The sequence below is a fragment of the Macrotis lagotis genome, chromosome 1 (genome assembly GCF_037893015.1).
Source record: "Macrotis lagotis isolate mMagLag1 chromosome 1, bilby.v1.9.chrom.fasta, whole genome shotgun sequence".
Lineage (NCBI taxonomy): Eukaryota > Metazoa > Chordata > Mammalia > Peramelemorphia > Peramelidae > Macrotis > Macrotis lagotis.
In genome coordinates, this window is record NC_133658.1 from 220333086 (window position 1) to 220350870 (window position 17785).

Sequence of the window (17785 nt, forward strand, 5' to 3'; positions counted from 1 at the left end):
TGGTTTCCTCATCTGTATAATGAGCTAGAGAAGATATGGCAAACCACTCCAGTATCTTTGCCTAGGAAGTCCCTAAAGGGGAAATACTGAAAAATAAATGAACAAATAGTGAATATAAAGTCAGCCTTAGAGCCAGGATAATTTGAGTTCAAGGTTCATCCTTGATGTGTGCTAGATGTCTGACTTTAGCTAAAGATCAGAGGGCAGAGGGAGTGAGTAGTGAATTAGACCAACTTTGGAAGTACTGATCACCAGATCCAGCTCTGATAATAGCCACACAAAAAGTCTGAAGCTTGAGACAGTGCTATGGCCAAGTAAGGAGATACCAACTTCAAGAAAATACTCAAAGTAATGCCACTGATCTTCTTTAACAAAGATAGTAGCAACATTGTAGGCATCTAATAAGTATTGATTCAATTAGTCATTTAATAACCTTTATAAAACATTTTTTCATAGGTTTCTGGCAAATTTGGCATTATTTCTTTGGTCATTTAATTTCTTCTTCCCTAAAAATGTGACCTGGAGGTACACTATTATTAAATAAATTCAACAAACATTTATTAAGTACCTATCAGGTTCTATGTTGCAAAGATAAAAATGAAAACTGCCCTCCCAATATTGATCTTTATTTACTTTAAGAGGAAAGATCACCTTATAAGTCATTTGGGCATTAACAGACAAGAAAGTACATTATCTAGCAACACAAACATATTTCTAAGCACCATTACTCATAATAGGAAAAAATTAGAAATAAATCATATGTCCATTGATTAGACAAAGCTTTGACAATTGTAGCATAGAAACATGACTGAATAACACTACCAAAGAAAGTGACTAATATGAAGTGAAATAAAATATGAGAAAAACATACATTAAGTACTAGAAAATTAGAAAGAACTTTTTACAAGAAAATACACACTCCAATTACTAAATTTATATTAAATCATATTAAAACAGATCTTTCATCTCATGGAAGCTTTTCCCAGCAATAACAGAATGCCATCTGAGCTCAATAGAGGTAAAATTACTAACGTATGCCAAGGAAGAATGAAAATTAAGATCTTTGGGCTCCAATATAGAATCAATTAAATCAAAGGACAAAGGCAATACTTAAAAATACATCATTCTGTGGGAGTTAGGTGGTGCAGTGGATAGAGCACTGGCCTTGGAGTCAGGAGCACCTGAGTTCAAATTTGACCTCAGATACTTAATAATTACCTAGCTGTGTGGCCTTGGAAAGTCACTTAACCCTGTTTTCCTTGCAAAAAAAAACCTAAAAAAACATATATCATTCTTCTTCAGGAAAAACCAATTGGACCTAAGACTGACTATCATGGAAAAAGCTGAAGTTGTATATTTTAAGAGACTAAATGATATGCTCCTGGAAAGAAGATATTTAGAGAAATTAATACCAATGCTATACTTGTCTTAATGTAATAATATTAACAACAACAACAGCAATAATAAAGTAAATAAAAGTACCTCTAAGGGAGTTTTAAGGCTTTACATATGTTACCTCATTTGATTCTAATAACAAATCTGAAAGCTAGATGCTGTTATTATATGCTCATTTTACAGATGAGGAAACTTAAATAGGTTAATATCTTGGGGGGGGGTAGTGATGAGAAGGGATCACATAGCTAATAAGTTTCTGAAGAATGAATTGATCTCAGATCTTCCTGACTCCAAGTCCATAACTTTACTCATTGTGCCATCTAATGTGCCAGCTATTATACTTTTGCTGCAGTTCTAGAAGTTATCCAAATATAAATCCATAAAATACTAACAAAATAAAGGACCCATTTTACCCAAGGTGGTTTTACAGTGCTGAATGCCCCATTTTCCATTCATAAGGAGAAAAGTGAAATGATAGATGTTTTCAGAAAACATGATAAATAGATTAATAGTTTATTGTATTACTTTGAGAACAAACAGATCTCACTCCACAAAGTAAGGGTGAAACTGGACAATACTTCTACACTCCTAGTTTTGTTGACTGTAACAGAAAGTGGTTTATTTCCAGATGGAGTCTATGAAATGCCTAAGATATGAGAGTGGAAACAAAAGACTTTACAAGTCTAAAGTTCTCATAAATCCAACCAATAATATATTGACTTAGAAGTATTGAATAAACCACTGAGTCATGCAGATTTGTTGACAGAAATGGAAAGATTAATGATAGCAGGTTATTAATCACAGAAATAAAATAAGGATTAGACTTAAGAAGTCTGGATTTATTCATCCACAGAGGAGTCAGTGTCTCAATATGTGCCAATTGCCAGTTTGACTCTCTAGGCACAAGGGAATTTGCTTTGGTGAGATCATGGCTCCAATTTTGATGGAACAAGAACTCAGTTTCCTCCCATTTAGGTGGCATTTAAAAAGTAAGCTATCCAGACAGGATGGGCATTCAAGGCAGGAAGCTTATTTGTAGAGTATTTATTTGTAACCACTGTGTCTCTCTCTCTACCAAGTGATAGGGTGTGAGGAGATTTATTATAGCATCTTAAACACAAGTACTCTTCCAATAGTAGATAGCCCATCTAGCTCTTTAATTGGGGGACAGTAAGGGAGAGTCAAGTCAAGAAACGGCTTCAAGGATCATGACTCCTGACTATAAAGAAGGGAACCAACTATGAATTCAAGAGAGTTAATAATCCTGGCATTTGAGAACTGAGCTGCAAAAAAAAAAAAAGACCCAGGTAGTCAAACTAAGTGAGCCATTCAAGAAAAATGCTACATTCAGTGGAATCAACATGAGGGTACCAGAGAAGACAAAAGGTCATTTGGGCCCTGTACTGTCAGAATTGTGAGGTGCCTTGCCCACATATGTCCCCTACGTGGGTCTATTCTCTAATTTTGCACCCACTTTTGTATTTAAATTGTGTGTATTTATGAGGAAGTATATCCCAAGTTTACTGAAGGATTTGTAGCTTGTATATTTTTTAAAATCTTATTTGAAGGTCGAATTTTACTCTGCCATCTTAGTAAATGCTTTTGCTTTGAGCTAATCAGGACTGATGATGATGATGTTTGTCCTTTGTTCTTGAAGAAGACCATGACATCAGGGAAGTGATGCCATGACAAACACATGAATTGGATTTGAGCTCACTTTCTCCTCCAGAGCCATCTGAGTTCAGTCGTCAGATATGAATCAGGATGACTGGAGATGGCCCTGGATGTGAGGCAATCAGGGTTAAGGTACTTACCCAAGGTTACTCAGCTAGTGTCAAGTGTCTCAGGTTGGATTTGAACTCCTATCCTCCTGATTCCAAGGCATTTTTTTGGTAGTGAATAGGCATCCACTGTGCCACCTAGCATGAAACATGCCAACAGGGACTGAAGGCTTTAATTTTAACACTGCAGATTCACCTTTGAACTTGAAAGTATTCACCCCATGAATGCAAATGCAAGCATGAGTTGAGAACCCATGGAGGAAGCATTACATACAAAAATAAGTACGGAATAAGGTAGTATGTAATGGAAGCAAAAGCAAAGAAATCAAGTTCTCTAGGAAACTCAGGGAAGAAAGAAAATACTCTTAGCTAGAGGCATCAAAGAAGACTTTATGGCCTGGAGGAAAGGGGAGAAGTGTCTAAGCTGAACCTTTGAAGGAAAAGAAGAATTCCAAAACAAAGATATGAGGAGTAAGTGAATTCCAGGCATGGGGAACAGTCTGTCCAAATCCTCAGAGGCAGGAGACAGCATATCACATTGGAGGAACAGCTAGTATTACAATTTGGCTAGAATATAGAGTACATAAAGGAGAATAATGGGAAATAAGGCTGGAAACTTAGGATAGAGCCAGATTGTGAAAGTCCTTAAAAGTCAGTCTAAGGAATTGATATTTTATGCTAGAAACAATTAGGAACCATGGAAGGTTTGTGGGAAGGGCAGGGACAAAATAGGACCTTCAGAAATAAGAAAATAATTTGGCAGCTAATTGTGTTAAGTGTAAATTGGAAAGAAAAGAGATGATCCTATCAAATCTCTCTTTCTCTACAAGTTAAAAAATGTAAAACTTATCTAAAATATTTTTAAATTTTTAAAAATTAGGTTCTTGGTTATTTTATTACTGTAGCTTCATCACATCAAATTTAAAAAAAAATCAAAGTTTATTTAAATTGTATGAATGCTATCTTGACTGATTAAAAAAAATCCATTCCTGAAAGTCCTAGATAGTATACTAGGGAATGGGTATAGTATTCTTACACATGAATATTAAAGTTGATGAAATTTAATTTGCCATTGAAAGAACCATATGGGTGATAACAGAATCATTTCAAGGTGATGTGTACTCATGTGCAGATACAATGTCCTTCCTCCACACCAAAATATATTCCTGAGCAGCAGACTCTCCACAGGCTAACCTCGGGTCTACAGATAAGCTAAAATTGTCTCACACTTTGGTCCACAGACAACTAGCACAAGGTAAATGAGACTCTGTCCCAGAGGGGCCAAAAGATGTATTACATTCCCCTGTTCTATGCCTTCCCACTCACCCCATTCCTCCCTTCCCTCCTGGTCTTCTGCCATCCAACAAAGAATAACTATCCTAGACAAATATAGATTATCTCAGTCTTGCTGAAATGTCACTCTCACCTTCCTATTCAAACCTTTCAAAGTTCAAGGAACAAACTGTCCCTTCTCTCAGTATTACTGGATGTTCATTGACTGCTGGCCTCTTCCCATCCATCCCTAACTCTCTTTGTCCCAGTGAAAACCCTACCTTTGGCAATCACACAAGAGCTGACATGGGGCTGGGGGAAGAAAGTTAAGGTATCTCACTATTTCCCACTGAGTTGGTATTAATACATAAATTCAAAGATCTTAGCCATAAAGTTAGCAGTTCCTCTCCACCAGTGAAATCCTGTCCTGGTCCCTAGTCAGCCTTAATCTCTGGTCTGCATGTCTTTTCCCAAGTTACGTCTGATCAATTCTGAGAGTCTTTTAGTAGATTCCAGCTCACAGTCTCTTAGGCTGGCAGATTCAAGATTTTACCCTAAGCCATCCCCCCAAACTCTCTATAAACGATAGGTAAGGAAGGCTGAGTGGGAAGAATGCCTCCAGCTGGCTCTGAACCATCATCAGGCAGTTTTCATTTCTATTAAAGTGATATCCAAACCCTCTCTCTGCTTTTTTTGTCTTTCTGTCTCTGCCTCTCTTGACTCCACCCCTTGTTTCCCTCTTCTCTCTGTCCTTTCTCTCTCTGTCTCTACCTCTGTCTCTTTCTCTCTCTCTCTTTGTGTCTGTCTCTAGCTCTAGTTCTGTCTCTGTGTGTCTCTAGCTCTGTCTCCTCTCTCTCTCTCTCTCTCTCTCTCTCTCTCTCTCTCTCTCTCTCTCTCTCTCTCTCTCTGTCTTGTTCTGTCTGTCTGTCTCTCTTTGTCCCTGCCTGTTTTTCTCTCTGTCTCTGTCTCTGACTCTGTCTCTGCCTCTGTCTGTCTGTCTCTCTCTGTCTCTGCCTCTCTGTTTTTTGTCTTCCTTTATCTCTATCTTTCTGGTTCTCTGTCTCTGTCTCTGTCTCTGTTTCTCTCTCTCTCTCTCTCTCTCTCTCTCTCTCTCTGTCTCTGTCTCTGTCTCTGTTTCTCTCTGTCTCTGTCTCTGTTTCTCTCTCTCTCTCTCTGTCTCTGTCTCTGTCTCTGTTTCTCTCTCTCTGTCTCTGTTTCTCTCTCTTTCTCTCTCTCTCTCTCTCTCTCTCTCTCTCTCGCTCGCTCGCTCTTTATCCCCCCTCCCCTTTTCTCCTTCCCTTCTTCTCCCCATCATCTAGCCGCCCAGCCTTCCTTCCAACTTTGCCTGGTCCTCAGGACTCCCAGCTCCGCTTCCGCGCCTTTGTCCTTCAGAGAAGCCAGGTGTGGGGAGGCGGGGCCCAACATTTCTGAGCCCCTGGACTGCTTCTGCTGCGCTCTGGCCAGCCTGGCCCGGGCTGCTCCCTTCTGTCCTGGGATGCTTCAGCCCACAGACCCACTGAGAGCGCGCAAGTCTCCGGGCACAGAACAGGACCTCCCCTTGCGCTCCCCCGCCCCCTTTAGCTACTTGCGGTGAAGAAGCCGGGAATCCCGAGTGCGAAGACGCAGCCCAACGCACCGGGACGGCTGGGCGAGGAAAGAGATGGGAAACTAGGGGCCGCGACGAGTACCTGTGGAAGTAATGTCCGCAGAAGAGGACGAGCAGTAAGAGCCCCGGCGGGCCGAGAAGCGGTTGGGGCTGCCAGGCAAGCAGCCCAGCCGGCACCGCGAAAGAGGGAAGCTCCTGGAGGAACCAGGCTGCGCGGGCGGGCACCCGGGGGACCGGTGGCAACAGGTGTTCAGCCTGCTTGCCATACTGGGTGGGCCTGGACCTCAGCAGCGAGAACAGCCCGAAGCTGGCCAGAAGCGTGCTGCCCCCCAGCACCGGGCTCAGCTGGCACATCGTGGGCATCACAAAAGGTGCGCCTCTCCCCAACGCTCCGGGTATGAAGAGCGCAGCCCCTAAAGGTCCCTTTATGGGGACAGAGACACCTCCCCGTGTCCGCCCCTTCTGCCAGGTCTCCCGCCCCTTCATCTTATCCACATCCACACATCCCTCCCTCCTGCCCCCACTCAGAGGCGTCCAGAGCGTGCGGCAAATAGAGAGGTGGCCTGTCCAGGACATTTCCCACTCTCCAGGTTGCTGGTCCGGCTGAGCAGAAACTGTGGGAGGCAGCCCGAGGCGAGAGAAGAAAAGAAATCCACTCCTGGTGATGGGGTTTTTTAAGCCCAGAGGATCCAATTCATTAGTTTCCGCTACCGGCACAACAGAGAAGAAACTGTGTCCCCTCATCCCTTTCCCGAATGCCCTTGAGCGACTTCTTTTCTCCTTAAAACTGTTCCTGTTTCTACTAACGTGACTCGGACTGGGATAGAAAATGCGTGAGTGGTGAAGCCGAACTTGCAGTGTGGTTTACATCCACCACCACTATCACCATTACCACTACAACTCCCTAGGGACGCTCCCGTTCCCAGGCTTTCTGTCCTAGCTCCGACTGGCGTCTCTTCTTGGAAAGGTACCACCAGAGGCAGCGGGGAATAATCAGTAACTGGCTTTGGATTCTGAGCACTGACTTCATATCCGTCTGTCACTACCTGTTTGATTTTGGGCAAGGCCATTAGTTTCAAGAGTCCTCATCTAAAATAAAGGGATTTGACTCTCCAACCTCTAAGGTTCTTTCCAGCTCTTCACCTACAATCATTCTATAACCACTCTGATTTTCCTCCTCGACGTCTCTCACATACTACTGAAATTATCTACTTTCTCTCTCTGTCTCGGAATCTCTCTGTCTAGCTACTGTCTCTGTCTCTCTGTCTCACTGTCTTTCTGTGAGTATCTGTTTCCCCTTCCTTTCCTTTCCTCATCATTACTGTTCTGACCTTTTCCACTTATTCCTACATCTCCGACCACAGGTCATCTTCAGCTTTCTCCCTTCCTTCCATTCCTACTTGAGTCATATTCTGTTAGACTTCATTTCATTTTTATCAAGGCTTTGGGTCATATCGTTTCCCACTCTCTTCTTCTGCACTCCCATTATTCATTCCTCTCTTCTGCCTTTCCCCTCCCAACTTCTTGTCCTTTCCCTCCACTCCTTTTTCATATCCCCAGTCTCCCCTAGCCATCCAAAACACTCAGTCGTTAAGCAGACAATTGTTGTTCTAGGTCTTTAGGAGATTCAAAGAAATGGAAAACAAGACAGTTTCCAAAAGAAGGTCCCCTGCCTATTCCTGGTCTTTCAGTAAATTCCCATGGAGTTGGTAGTTAGCACTGGGTCTGAATTGTTAAATCTAAAGGATCTCTCTGTACAACATTACACACAATTCAACAGATTACAATTCACTAATGGCATAGGTGACTTTACTAATGAACTTGCTCTCCACTGGCTTCTTTATCATCTTTCAAACAGAATAAAAACTATTTCTATCCCTATTCCAAGAATCCTTAGTCCAGTCACCTTGTTGAGTCCCCTTGTTTTTAACAATGTTTCCTCCAATATTCTTTTCCTCCTTGTTGCTTCTCTTTTCCCTTTTCTCTTCTCCAGTTTTCCAGTCTCTTAATCCCTCTTAATCATCTCCACCCTTCTTTCCACTCTCTTTTTGCACTCTAGATTACTTCATCTTGTCCTTCTACCCCAAAGCTCTTAACAAAATCTATCAAAATCATAGAATCTTGCAATGAGAATCCACTATGAAAATAGCCAAGTGAATCTCTTCATTTTATAAATGAGAAAGCTGAAGTCAAGAGATTCTTCCCTTCCAGTCTTAAGTATATGATCCTAATAACTAACCAGCTGGCATACAGCTGATTGGTGAGATAGGCAGGACAAAAGTTCATCTTTGTCTGCTCTCTCCCACATCACTGTTTAAAAATTCCAGATGTCACCACTTTTCTTTTTACCGTTTTTTGCTTTTAGCTCTGTCTTTAAGTCCAACATACCGTATTTCTTTCCTCCTCTTTTCCTCAGCCTCTTCTGCTCCCTCTCACCCCAACTTGCCATGCTTCTTCTCTGTCCCATAAGTTATATGCCAGAAAATCACTGCCAATCTCTGCCTTAGCCCTTAGATGTAGTTGTAAGGAGCTAAGGCAGAGTTGTAGGCATCTCAATGATGAAAACACAATAGACCACTCACAGTTATTACCAGCATCCACAAGACATAAGGTACTTAGCAATTCTGTCAGGGGTAGCATCCTCACTAGCCCCTGCTTCTTGCCCTCATATGTGTGCTAGGCTCTGACAGCTCATCAATGACAGAATAAAGCTTTCTCATTCTGTGCAACCTATTATGCTTTGGAAGTTAACATTTATTTAGCACTTTAAGGCTTGCAAAGCACTTAACATTTTTCTTTTCATTCAATTTTCATAATAATGCTGAGAGGTGAGTCCTATTATTACAGAAACCTACCACAGAAAAGTGATATCCAATGCCAAAATGAATGCATTGGAATGAGTTGGAATCTTCATCCTTTCTTTGCTATGACCCCCCCCCCCCCCCCCCCGGATCATCTCAGCTTTTTATCTGTTTATCCTGTCTTCACTTCTCCTCTAGTTGGTTGTAGCTATTGGACCTGCCCAGACTTTAAATGGATAAAAAGAAAACAAAACTAATGACTATGGCAGTGAAAAATGTTATTCTATAAGACTTCATTGGATAGAAGAAATAGAACAACCTGTCCCTAGTTTGGCAGACTAACCATGACCATGGCCTAACTATGGCCCCTCAGGGTATTAGGTACTAGAATAGAATATCCTTGCCAATTTGAACCTGAAGTTCTGCTGTAGTTACAGTTTCTGTTTCTATAAGGTTGAAATCTGGTCAACAACAATGAATAAACTTAGGTCAAGGATCCTGTCTCCTCTAATGTACATTGCAGATTTATTTTTCACCCTAAAACTCATTGTGCCTTAGGGAAGCCTCTATTGACACAATCTTTTTATTTATTATCATTATCACTGTTATCTCATTCTTATATATTTGAAATGAGATTCCTACATAAATAGGCTGAAAACATTATTCTATTCTCCTTTTTTTCTTTCATAGTTTGATCTCTGGATTATTGTGCAGGTAGATAAAATGATTATTTTTTTCTAATTAAATGAGTATTAAGGTTTAAGCTTATCTTCCAACTTATCTTTATCCAAATAGCTTATCTTCATCAAAATCTTCTTTGGGAAAACTCTAGTAAGGATGTAGAAAGACAAGAATGGCATATAAATGCCAAACTATTCCCATATAGTTTTCATTTATTCTGCTATGATAATAATAATAGTGACAAAATATTAACAGAATATGGGGCCCATCACTCTAAGGTAGCATGAACACCTTTTTAAAATAGTTTACTTCTCCTCATAAAATAAGGAAGAGGATTGATAGACATTCTTTTTTTTTAGGTTTGTTTTTTTTTGCAAGGCAAACAGGGTTAAGTGGCTTGCCCAAGGCCACACAGCTAGGTAATTATTAAGTGTCTGAGACCGGATTTGAACCCAGGTACTCCTGACTCCAGGGCCGGTGCTTTATCTACTATGCCACCTAGCCACCCCGATAGACATTCTTAAAGCACATGATGAGCCCCCCAAACTACAGAAATACATTTGGAACACTCAGACATTATTTCATTAATCAACAGTTAAAACTGACAACAGGTATTCATTATTGGATATCAAATGTAACTAAAAATAGTTTCCTTGGGATGGAGTCTATGACATGGCTAAGATATAAAATGGAAGTCAAAAGATTCTCCACAGTCAACAGCTACATGACTTCAGTCAACAAATAAGTGTCATGCAAATGACTCAGTGTGGAGACTTGTTTAAGGAAATGGAGCAGTAAATGATGACAATTTAAGATCAAGTCATTATTATCAGAAATGTCAGGAAGGGTTATATTTAATAAGTCACACTTAATGATCAATGTAGATAAGCAACACATTACAGTAGATTGTAAAAATTAGCACCTGCCAAATATCTAGCAAGACCTGACACTGTCAAGAGTTATATTAATCAGGAATTAACAATCTTTTGCCATCATCTCTATTGTCACCTGGTCCTCAGTAATCTCTTCTTCCCGGTTCCTGTGCAAGTGGGTTTTTGTCATAGATATCCTGTTTATCTCTGGATGAAACATATGTCAAGGTTAAGATCCAAGATGGAATCAAAAGGGCTGTCTTGACTGACATAGAACAAATGTCCATACTTAGGAATATTTTGTGAATCCAACTAATAAATTCTTCCAGAGACAGAGCATTATCACAGACGAACATATTGCACAGTCTTTCAGACCTACACTGATCCTGACTTGAAAAACTTAAGAATAGCATTTTAATACCATACCAAGCAAGACACCTAAGTGATACAATAGATAGAATACTAGATCAGGAAGACTCATCTTCCAAATCAGGCCTCACACACTTAGTGGCTGTGTGATCCTGGCAATTCACTTAACATTGTTTGCACCGCTTTCTTCATCTGTAAAATGAACTGGAGAAGGAAACAGCAAATCACTGCAGTATCTTTACCAAGAAAACTTCAAATGGACTCATGAAGAGTCAGATATAATTTAAAAAATTAACTGAACAACAACTACCATGATCAAATATTCATAATCTCCAAACTGCAAAGGATGGAAAAACACTCAAAATAGAGAAATCTAGCCAAAAATTTTATGGGAACAGGATGAGGTATTTATCATCCCTGTGGCCCTCTCTGCTGCTTGAATTACATTAAGATGACCCCACAGAGCTGGTGCTTAAACCAAATATTATTTTATCCCCACTGTGTTCTATTCAGCAGAATGTAAAATATGAAAACATAATAGCAGGATTATAACTTGTCCCTGGGTTTTCTACCTGAACCATACTGAAAAAAAGATAAGAAGAAATCTGAATAATAAGAAATGGTCTGTATATAACACTTTATTTGACAAAATGTCTTGCAAATATTATTTTTTACAGATTCTCCACAACAACCCAATGAAGAAGGTACTAGAGAGGTGGGAATATGCATTTTATATATATTTAAAATATCATGCCATTTGATTCTCACAACTCTGTAAAGTGGGAGCTATATAAAAAGGAGGCATTATTATCCTCAATTACATATGAGAAGGAGCAGTTACATAGCACAGTAGAGTACTGAACCTAAGCACCAGAAAAATTTATTTTCCTGAGTTTAAATTCAGTCTCAGACACTTTTTAGCAAGTCACTTAACTCTTGTTGTCTGAGTTTCCTCATCTGTAAAATGAGCTAGAGAACAAAATAGCAAACCACTCCAGTATCTTTGCCAAGAAAATTCCAAATGGGGTCTGTCACAAAAAGTCAGACATGACCAACAAATAACTATATAACATAGATGAGGAAGCTAAAGTTCAGAGAAATTAAGTGGCAGGATTTGGACTTAAGTCTCTATTAAATAAAGTTCTCTTTCTCTTCACTTTTGAGTGATCATATCTCCTACTACCCATAGCAAACTGAAAAAATCATTTAATTCAGAAGGGTCAAACACCACAGCTCATGCCTCCTAATTAAATTAAAATAGAATTAGGAAAAATCAATAAAATCAATAAAAATACAATAGGATATAGAAAATGTTATTATGTGGTTTTCTAAGCAGATATGTACCTGCAAGGAATTCTTATATTTGAAGGATCCATTTCAATTTAATTTTCTCATCACTGACTCCAATCCTCTCATTTCATAGTTAATAAAAACTAAGGTCAAGTATTTGAACTGATGTTCTCAAAAGTCTCACAGTCAGGATTTCTAAGAAAGGGTCTTTGACTTCAAATCTAATGTTCCTTCCATATTCTACAATTAAACATCAGACTTAAAATATTAGCAAATAATTCAATGTTGGAGACAGTATTTAAAGCCAGAGTTCTTCTGACTCCAAGTCCAACACTTTTTATTTTAATTATACTATTCCCACCATTATTCTCTATCATTCATTCTGATTTTTTCTTTTTCTCCACCATTTTTCTTTTACCTCTACTTATATAGCTTAGGGTATTTCACCCAGTCAACTAGTCTAGATATTTAATTTTAATTTTAATCTTTTTAAGTAGGGGTCTAGGAGCAGCTAGATTGCACAGTGGATAGAGCACTGACCCTGGAGTCAGGAGCACCTGAGTTCAAATCCATCCTCAGATACTTAACAATTACCTAGCTATGTGGCCTTGGACAAGCTACAAAAAAAAAATCTAAAAAAATGAAAAAAATAAAATGGGGATCTTCAATGATCTTTTATTTTGTTTTTGTTTTTGCAAGGCAATGGGGTTAAATGACTTGCCCAAGATCACACAGCTAGGTAATTATTAAGTGTCTGAGGTCTGATTTGAACTCAGGTCCTCCTCACTCCAGGGCCAGTGCTCTATCCACTATACCACCAAACTGACCCAATATTTGATTTTTCTTGGGTCAACACTTTGGAAAAAGGAAGATTAAGTCATTTGAAGGGTTGTCATGGAGGGATTAGATTATGTGTATATCTATATCTATATCTATATCTACATATATATGTATATATATATATACATATATATATATATGACACTGCAGTGGGAATTGGGGTGTGGATAAAGCACAGGGAAATGGATTTTAACTCAATACAATTAAGAACCTTCTATCCATATGAGTTATCCAACAAAGAAATTGTCTAGTGAGATGGTGAGCCCCAATCACGGACTGGCAGTGATTAAGTGTCAACTAGTTGACATTTTATTAAGTGTTTACCTGTGTACAGAAAACTATTTTAGACACCACTGGTGCCTCAAAAATGTTGGAATCATCTTTGACTCTTCTTTTTCCCTCATCTCCATAATTTCACAAGTTCTCAAATCTTGACAATTCTGTCTCCACAATATCTTTTGTCCCTTTTTCTCCACTCAAACAGACCATGATCATTAGATACTCTTTGCATCTGGGCTACTAATTAGTCTTCTAATTAGTCTTCTAATTAGTCTCCTTCCTTTCAGTCTTCTCTCCAGTTCATCCTCTACATGGATCCTATGTTGTCATTCTTGAAGCAAAGATCTAACTTTGCCAATACCCTGCTCAGAAGGCTTCAGCAATTCTCTGATATTTCAAGGACAAAAGACAAACTTGTCAGTCTGACATTTAAAGTTTGATTCCTACCTGTCTCTCCAGACTTTTTATATATTACTCACTTTTATTTACTTTCTGTTCCCAGTCAAACTGTGTGCTAGCTATCTCCTGTACAAGGGAGATGAGGACTCCCTATTGTCTAGAATGTTCTCCCTCAACAACCCTCCTTCTCTGAATTCCTAGATTCTTTCAAAATGAATCTCAGGACCACCTACTATGTAAGACCTTTCCAAGTGTTCTCTGCTATTAAAGTGCTTTCCCTCTCTTGAAATTATTCTATACAACTTTCTTCATGCTTCATTTTCATTCACCACATATATATATATATATATACATACACACACACACACACACACACACACACACACACACACACACACACACCTTCTTTGAAATAAAATGTAAACTTTGCAAAGGAAATGATTATTAGAGCTTGAGTATATCTCCTGTACCTAACACTGCTTTGTAAAGAAAAGGATCTTACTATGTTTTGAACTGAATAACGACTTTAAAAATTAAGTAGAACAGAAATTTATTTACCCATATTCTTCTCTCTTGCACCTCTTATTTCTATGTCTTTTCCTCTTTCTTCTTTGAATTCTTTCCTTATGTTTCTCAAAATTTCAAGATAATATTTGTAAAGTTCTTGGTGTTAATCGTTTATCAAATGTTGATTCCTTTCCCTTTCCTTTCTCTTTCTCCAACAATTCATCAAGGACTTAATAGGTGTCCAAGCATAGTACTATTACACACTTGGGAAACAAAAAAATGGTTTTGTTTTTTTTAATTATAAAGGATCAACTCTTGCCCTTCTATAAAGGCTCTTCCAGAAAACCTAAACTAACATACACGAAACAGTTAACAATATAAGGTGATAAGTAGGTGATTAAGTGTCAAGCAAAATGAGTGATACAGACAGTAGTCAGTATTAGAAGGAACAAGTGCTCAGTTAGAATGTGGGAAGGGTTTTTTTGGTTGTGGTTTTGTTGTTATTGCTTTTTTTTCTTTTGCTAAATTTCCACAGGAAGGCAAACTGGAGGCATGTGGGCATCTAGTGTTTTGCAGTCTGGTGTGAACCAGATGAAAAGGTACCTGTGGGAGTTCAGAGAGAAAGAAAGCAATGAGGGGCAAAATAGATGGAACAAGCTTTGGGAGAGAAATGGTGCAGGAAAAGGAGAAAGGGGAAAAAGTGTTGAGGATATTGGAAGCCTGAGTGAATGTTTTTATTTTGCTAGGACTGTATACCCAGAATGTTACCTTTGGTTCAGAGACAAAAATGAACATAGAGAATATCTGGAAACTATCCAAGACCCTACACCATGTTTGACCTGTGCACTGATCATAAAGCCAAGCAAAGGTTGGGAATGGAACAAGTATGCAAAGATAGTGCCAAAAGCCATTGCCAATGCCTGAGTGTATGGAAGAGATCCCATCTTCTTCCTTTTCTCTTCTTTTAGATTCCTTCATTCTCTTGGTCTCTTATACAATTTTTCAACACTTCCTTCTCTATTAGAGTGTATTTACCACTGTCCCTGTCCTTATTATTGCTTCATCCTAGAATCCCTGCTGGAACCATGAACAACACAAAGCTTCAAGGGATAATGATAGAGTACAAGAAGCAAATGTCACCAAGAATCCTGTGAAAAGACTTATTTTATATTCTTATTTTGAATAGTACTTTGTGCTCAAAGCGAGCTCAAAAGTCCTCAGGAAAGGAAACATATGGTCCACTCACAGTTATGGATTTTTTGCAAGAACACATGGGAAGAAATCCTAATCAGCAGCTCCCATAACAATCATTTTCACTTATGAGGTGGGAGTTCTTCTTTCACTGGGATGAGGGAATGGGTGGTGATACCCTGGGTCATAGATAGATAGCTCAAATGGAGTCAACCAGCAGGACTTAATTGTGACCAATCTTTCCCTGGTTCAGAGAGGTTTTATAACCTCAAGAGGCTTGGATGGAAAAGTACTGGTATTGCCATTGTAAGTTGCCTTGAAGTTTTATTTACTGCTGTCCTCTCTCCTTGGACTGCCTTGTGCTAAGATGGGAGAGGAAGCAGGAAGGAGCTAGGAGAGAGTTAAGAAATGATATATTAGCTCTAGGCAGAGACAACTACTGGAGGTCAGGATGAGTGGAACCTATGTCAGATTGGTATTTATGGCATTTAATATAAAACTGCACTCCTGTCTAGGGTGCACTGCACTGCACTCCCAGAAGGGAGGAAATGAAGATAGGAGGAAGGAAAGAAGAGAAGAGAAGGAATAAAGGAAGGAAGGAACAAGGAAAGAAAAAAAGGGGAAACGTTACTGTTCCTCTCTCTCTCTTCCTTTCTTTTTTTCTTTCTTTTTTCCTTCCTACTTTCTTTCCTCCCTTTCTCCCTGAATAGGGGAGGTTAGATCAGGGAGAGAAGGAGGGCAAGGAGGAGAAAGCTTTCCTGGTTACCCAGTTAACAGTAAAAGGAGATCTCTCATTTCTCCAACACATTTATCAGCTACTGTCATAAAATAGTTATTTTTTAACCTCCTTAATCTCCCATGCTAGACTATAAATTCCTTAAGGCCAAAGATCATGCCTTACATTGGCCTAGTGGACAGGGAATGTTTGTGGAATAATTATTAGAAAACGCAAAAAACATTTAATCAAAACCTAGACTTGAGGTCAGGAGAGATCTGAGTTCAAATTCTACCTTTGATACTAACTAGCTCTATGATCATAAAAAAGTTAGTTAATCCCTTCTCATTTCAGTTTCTCTGTAAAACTAAGTGCCCTTGAAATAGGTTTGTTATAAGCCTCCACCAAGGGACTCAGCTGACTCTTGAACAAGGTTTTAAACCACCTTGCCTTGGGTCCCCATTATTATTCTAACATGGTCTCATTGACTCAAGTTCCTATTTAAAGAACTGGAGGAATAATCCATGAAGCCTGGATAAGGAGTCAAGTGTTTTGAGCAATTGGCACCAGATTGAGATGTAGAAGAGCTAAGATTCAATTGGTAAGAAGAAAGGAATTCAGAGTCTCCATAAGAGAAAGTCAGAGAGGACATGGAGATGCCCAGCAACACTTGGACCTGAAGAGAATCCTGTGTCAGCATCATCTTTGTGGCTACAAAGAGGAAGAAAGAGTAGTCCATCATGGAACCATGTGCATTGAGTAGCTACCCATCATTGGTACTCTATAAATCCAAAGGGAAGATAAGACTCATAAGAGCAGGAGTTGACCTCTGGAAAGGGGAATGGAGGTTTCCTAAATAGTGATGAACTCAGGTAAAAAGTCTTTCTGGTTTTTGTCATGATGTCTGGGATTTTTATTTTCTAAATGAAATCTTCCCTATGGTCTCTGTTTTGTTAAACCCAAGTATTTGCTGAATATCTTTAGACATACATGAGTCAAATCTTGATATTTTAAGGATAAACCCTCTGAAAGAGATTATGATTGCATAAGAGACCCCTAATCTGAATCTAGACATGTAAATGGCACAATGGATAGAGTACCAAAGTTGGAGTGAGGACAACCTGAACTCAAATCCAGCTTCAAACATTTATTAGCCATGTGACCTTGGAAAAGTCACTTAATTCTGCTTGCCTCAGTTTCCTCATGAACTAGAGAAGGAAATAGCAAACTACCCCAGTAACTTTGCCAAGAAAACCCTAAATGGGGTCACAAAGTGTTAAAACACAACTGAAAAAAATAACCGAACAAAAAATGCTGAAGCTAGTCAATAATTTCAAGTGCATTGCCCAACTGATATAAGTTCCAGATAGGTAAATATGTTTTGTAGACCTTCCATGTCAGCTATTCTTAGTAATTAATACTAATTAATAGTCACAATCTATTCTTTTGAGAATACTACTGAATATTACTGAAGAAAGTCACTTTAATAGTGCTGAATGGTTCCATTACAAATTTATCTTATCTAATCTCAACATTCATTCCAATGTATTTTTTCTTTCCCTAATTGACTTTTTAGTCTTTTCCAATCACATTTGACCTCTATCTTCTTTTCCCTACCAAAATTATCATCTGGCATTTCAACCCTTTTTCAGCACCCAGGGCTTTCATTCTTTTATCTGCAAATTCAGGGTCCCCACTATGGATCTCTAATAAAACTTATAGTCCCCAGGTCAGGGACCCATGCTTTAGATTGATCTCTCTCCTCTCCTGGCTGAAGAAAACTGGAC

The 17785-nt window shown here is 39.0% G+C and overlaps 1 protein-coding gene across 1 annotated transcript in view; it reads right to left on the reverse strand.

Annotated features, from left to right (window-relative positions):
- SRD5A2 (steroid 5 alpha-reductase 2) overlaps positions 1-6462 on the reverse strand; it is a 74955-nt gene extending 68493 nt beyond the window's left edge. The window contains exon 1 of the mRNA XM_074209665.1: positions 6137-6462. Within this exon, the coding sequence (XP_074065766.1) occupies positions 6137-6417 (281 nt within the window). The 5' untranslated portion in view covers positions 6418-6462. The remainder of the gene's footprint in view (positions 1-6136) is intronic.
- Between the last annotated feature and the right edge of the window lie 11323 nt (positions 6463-17785).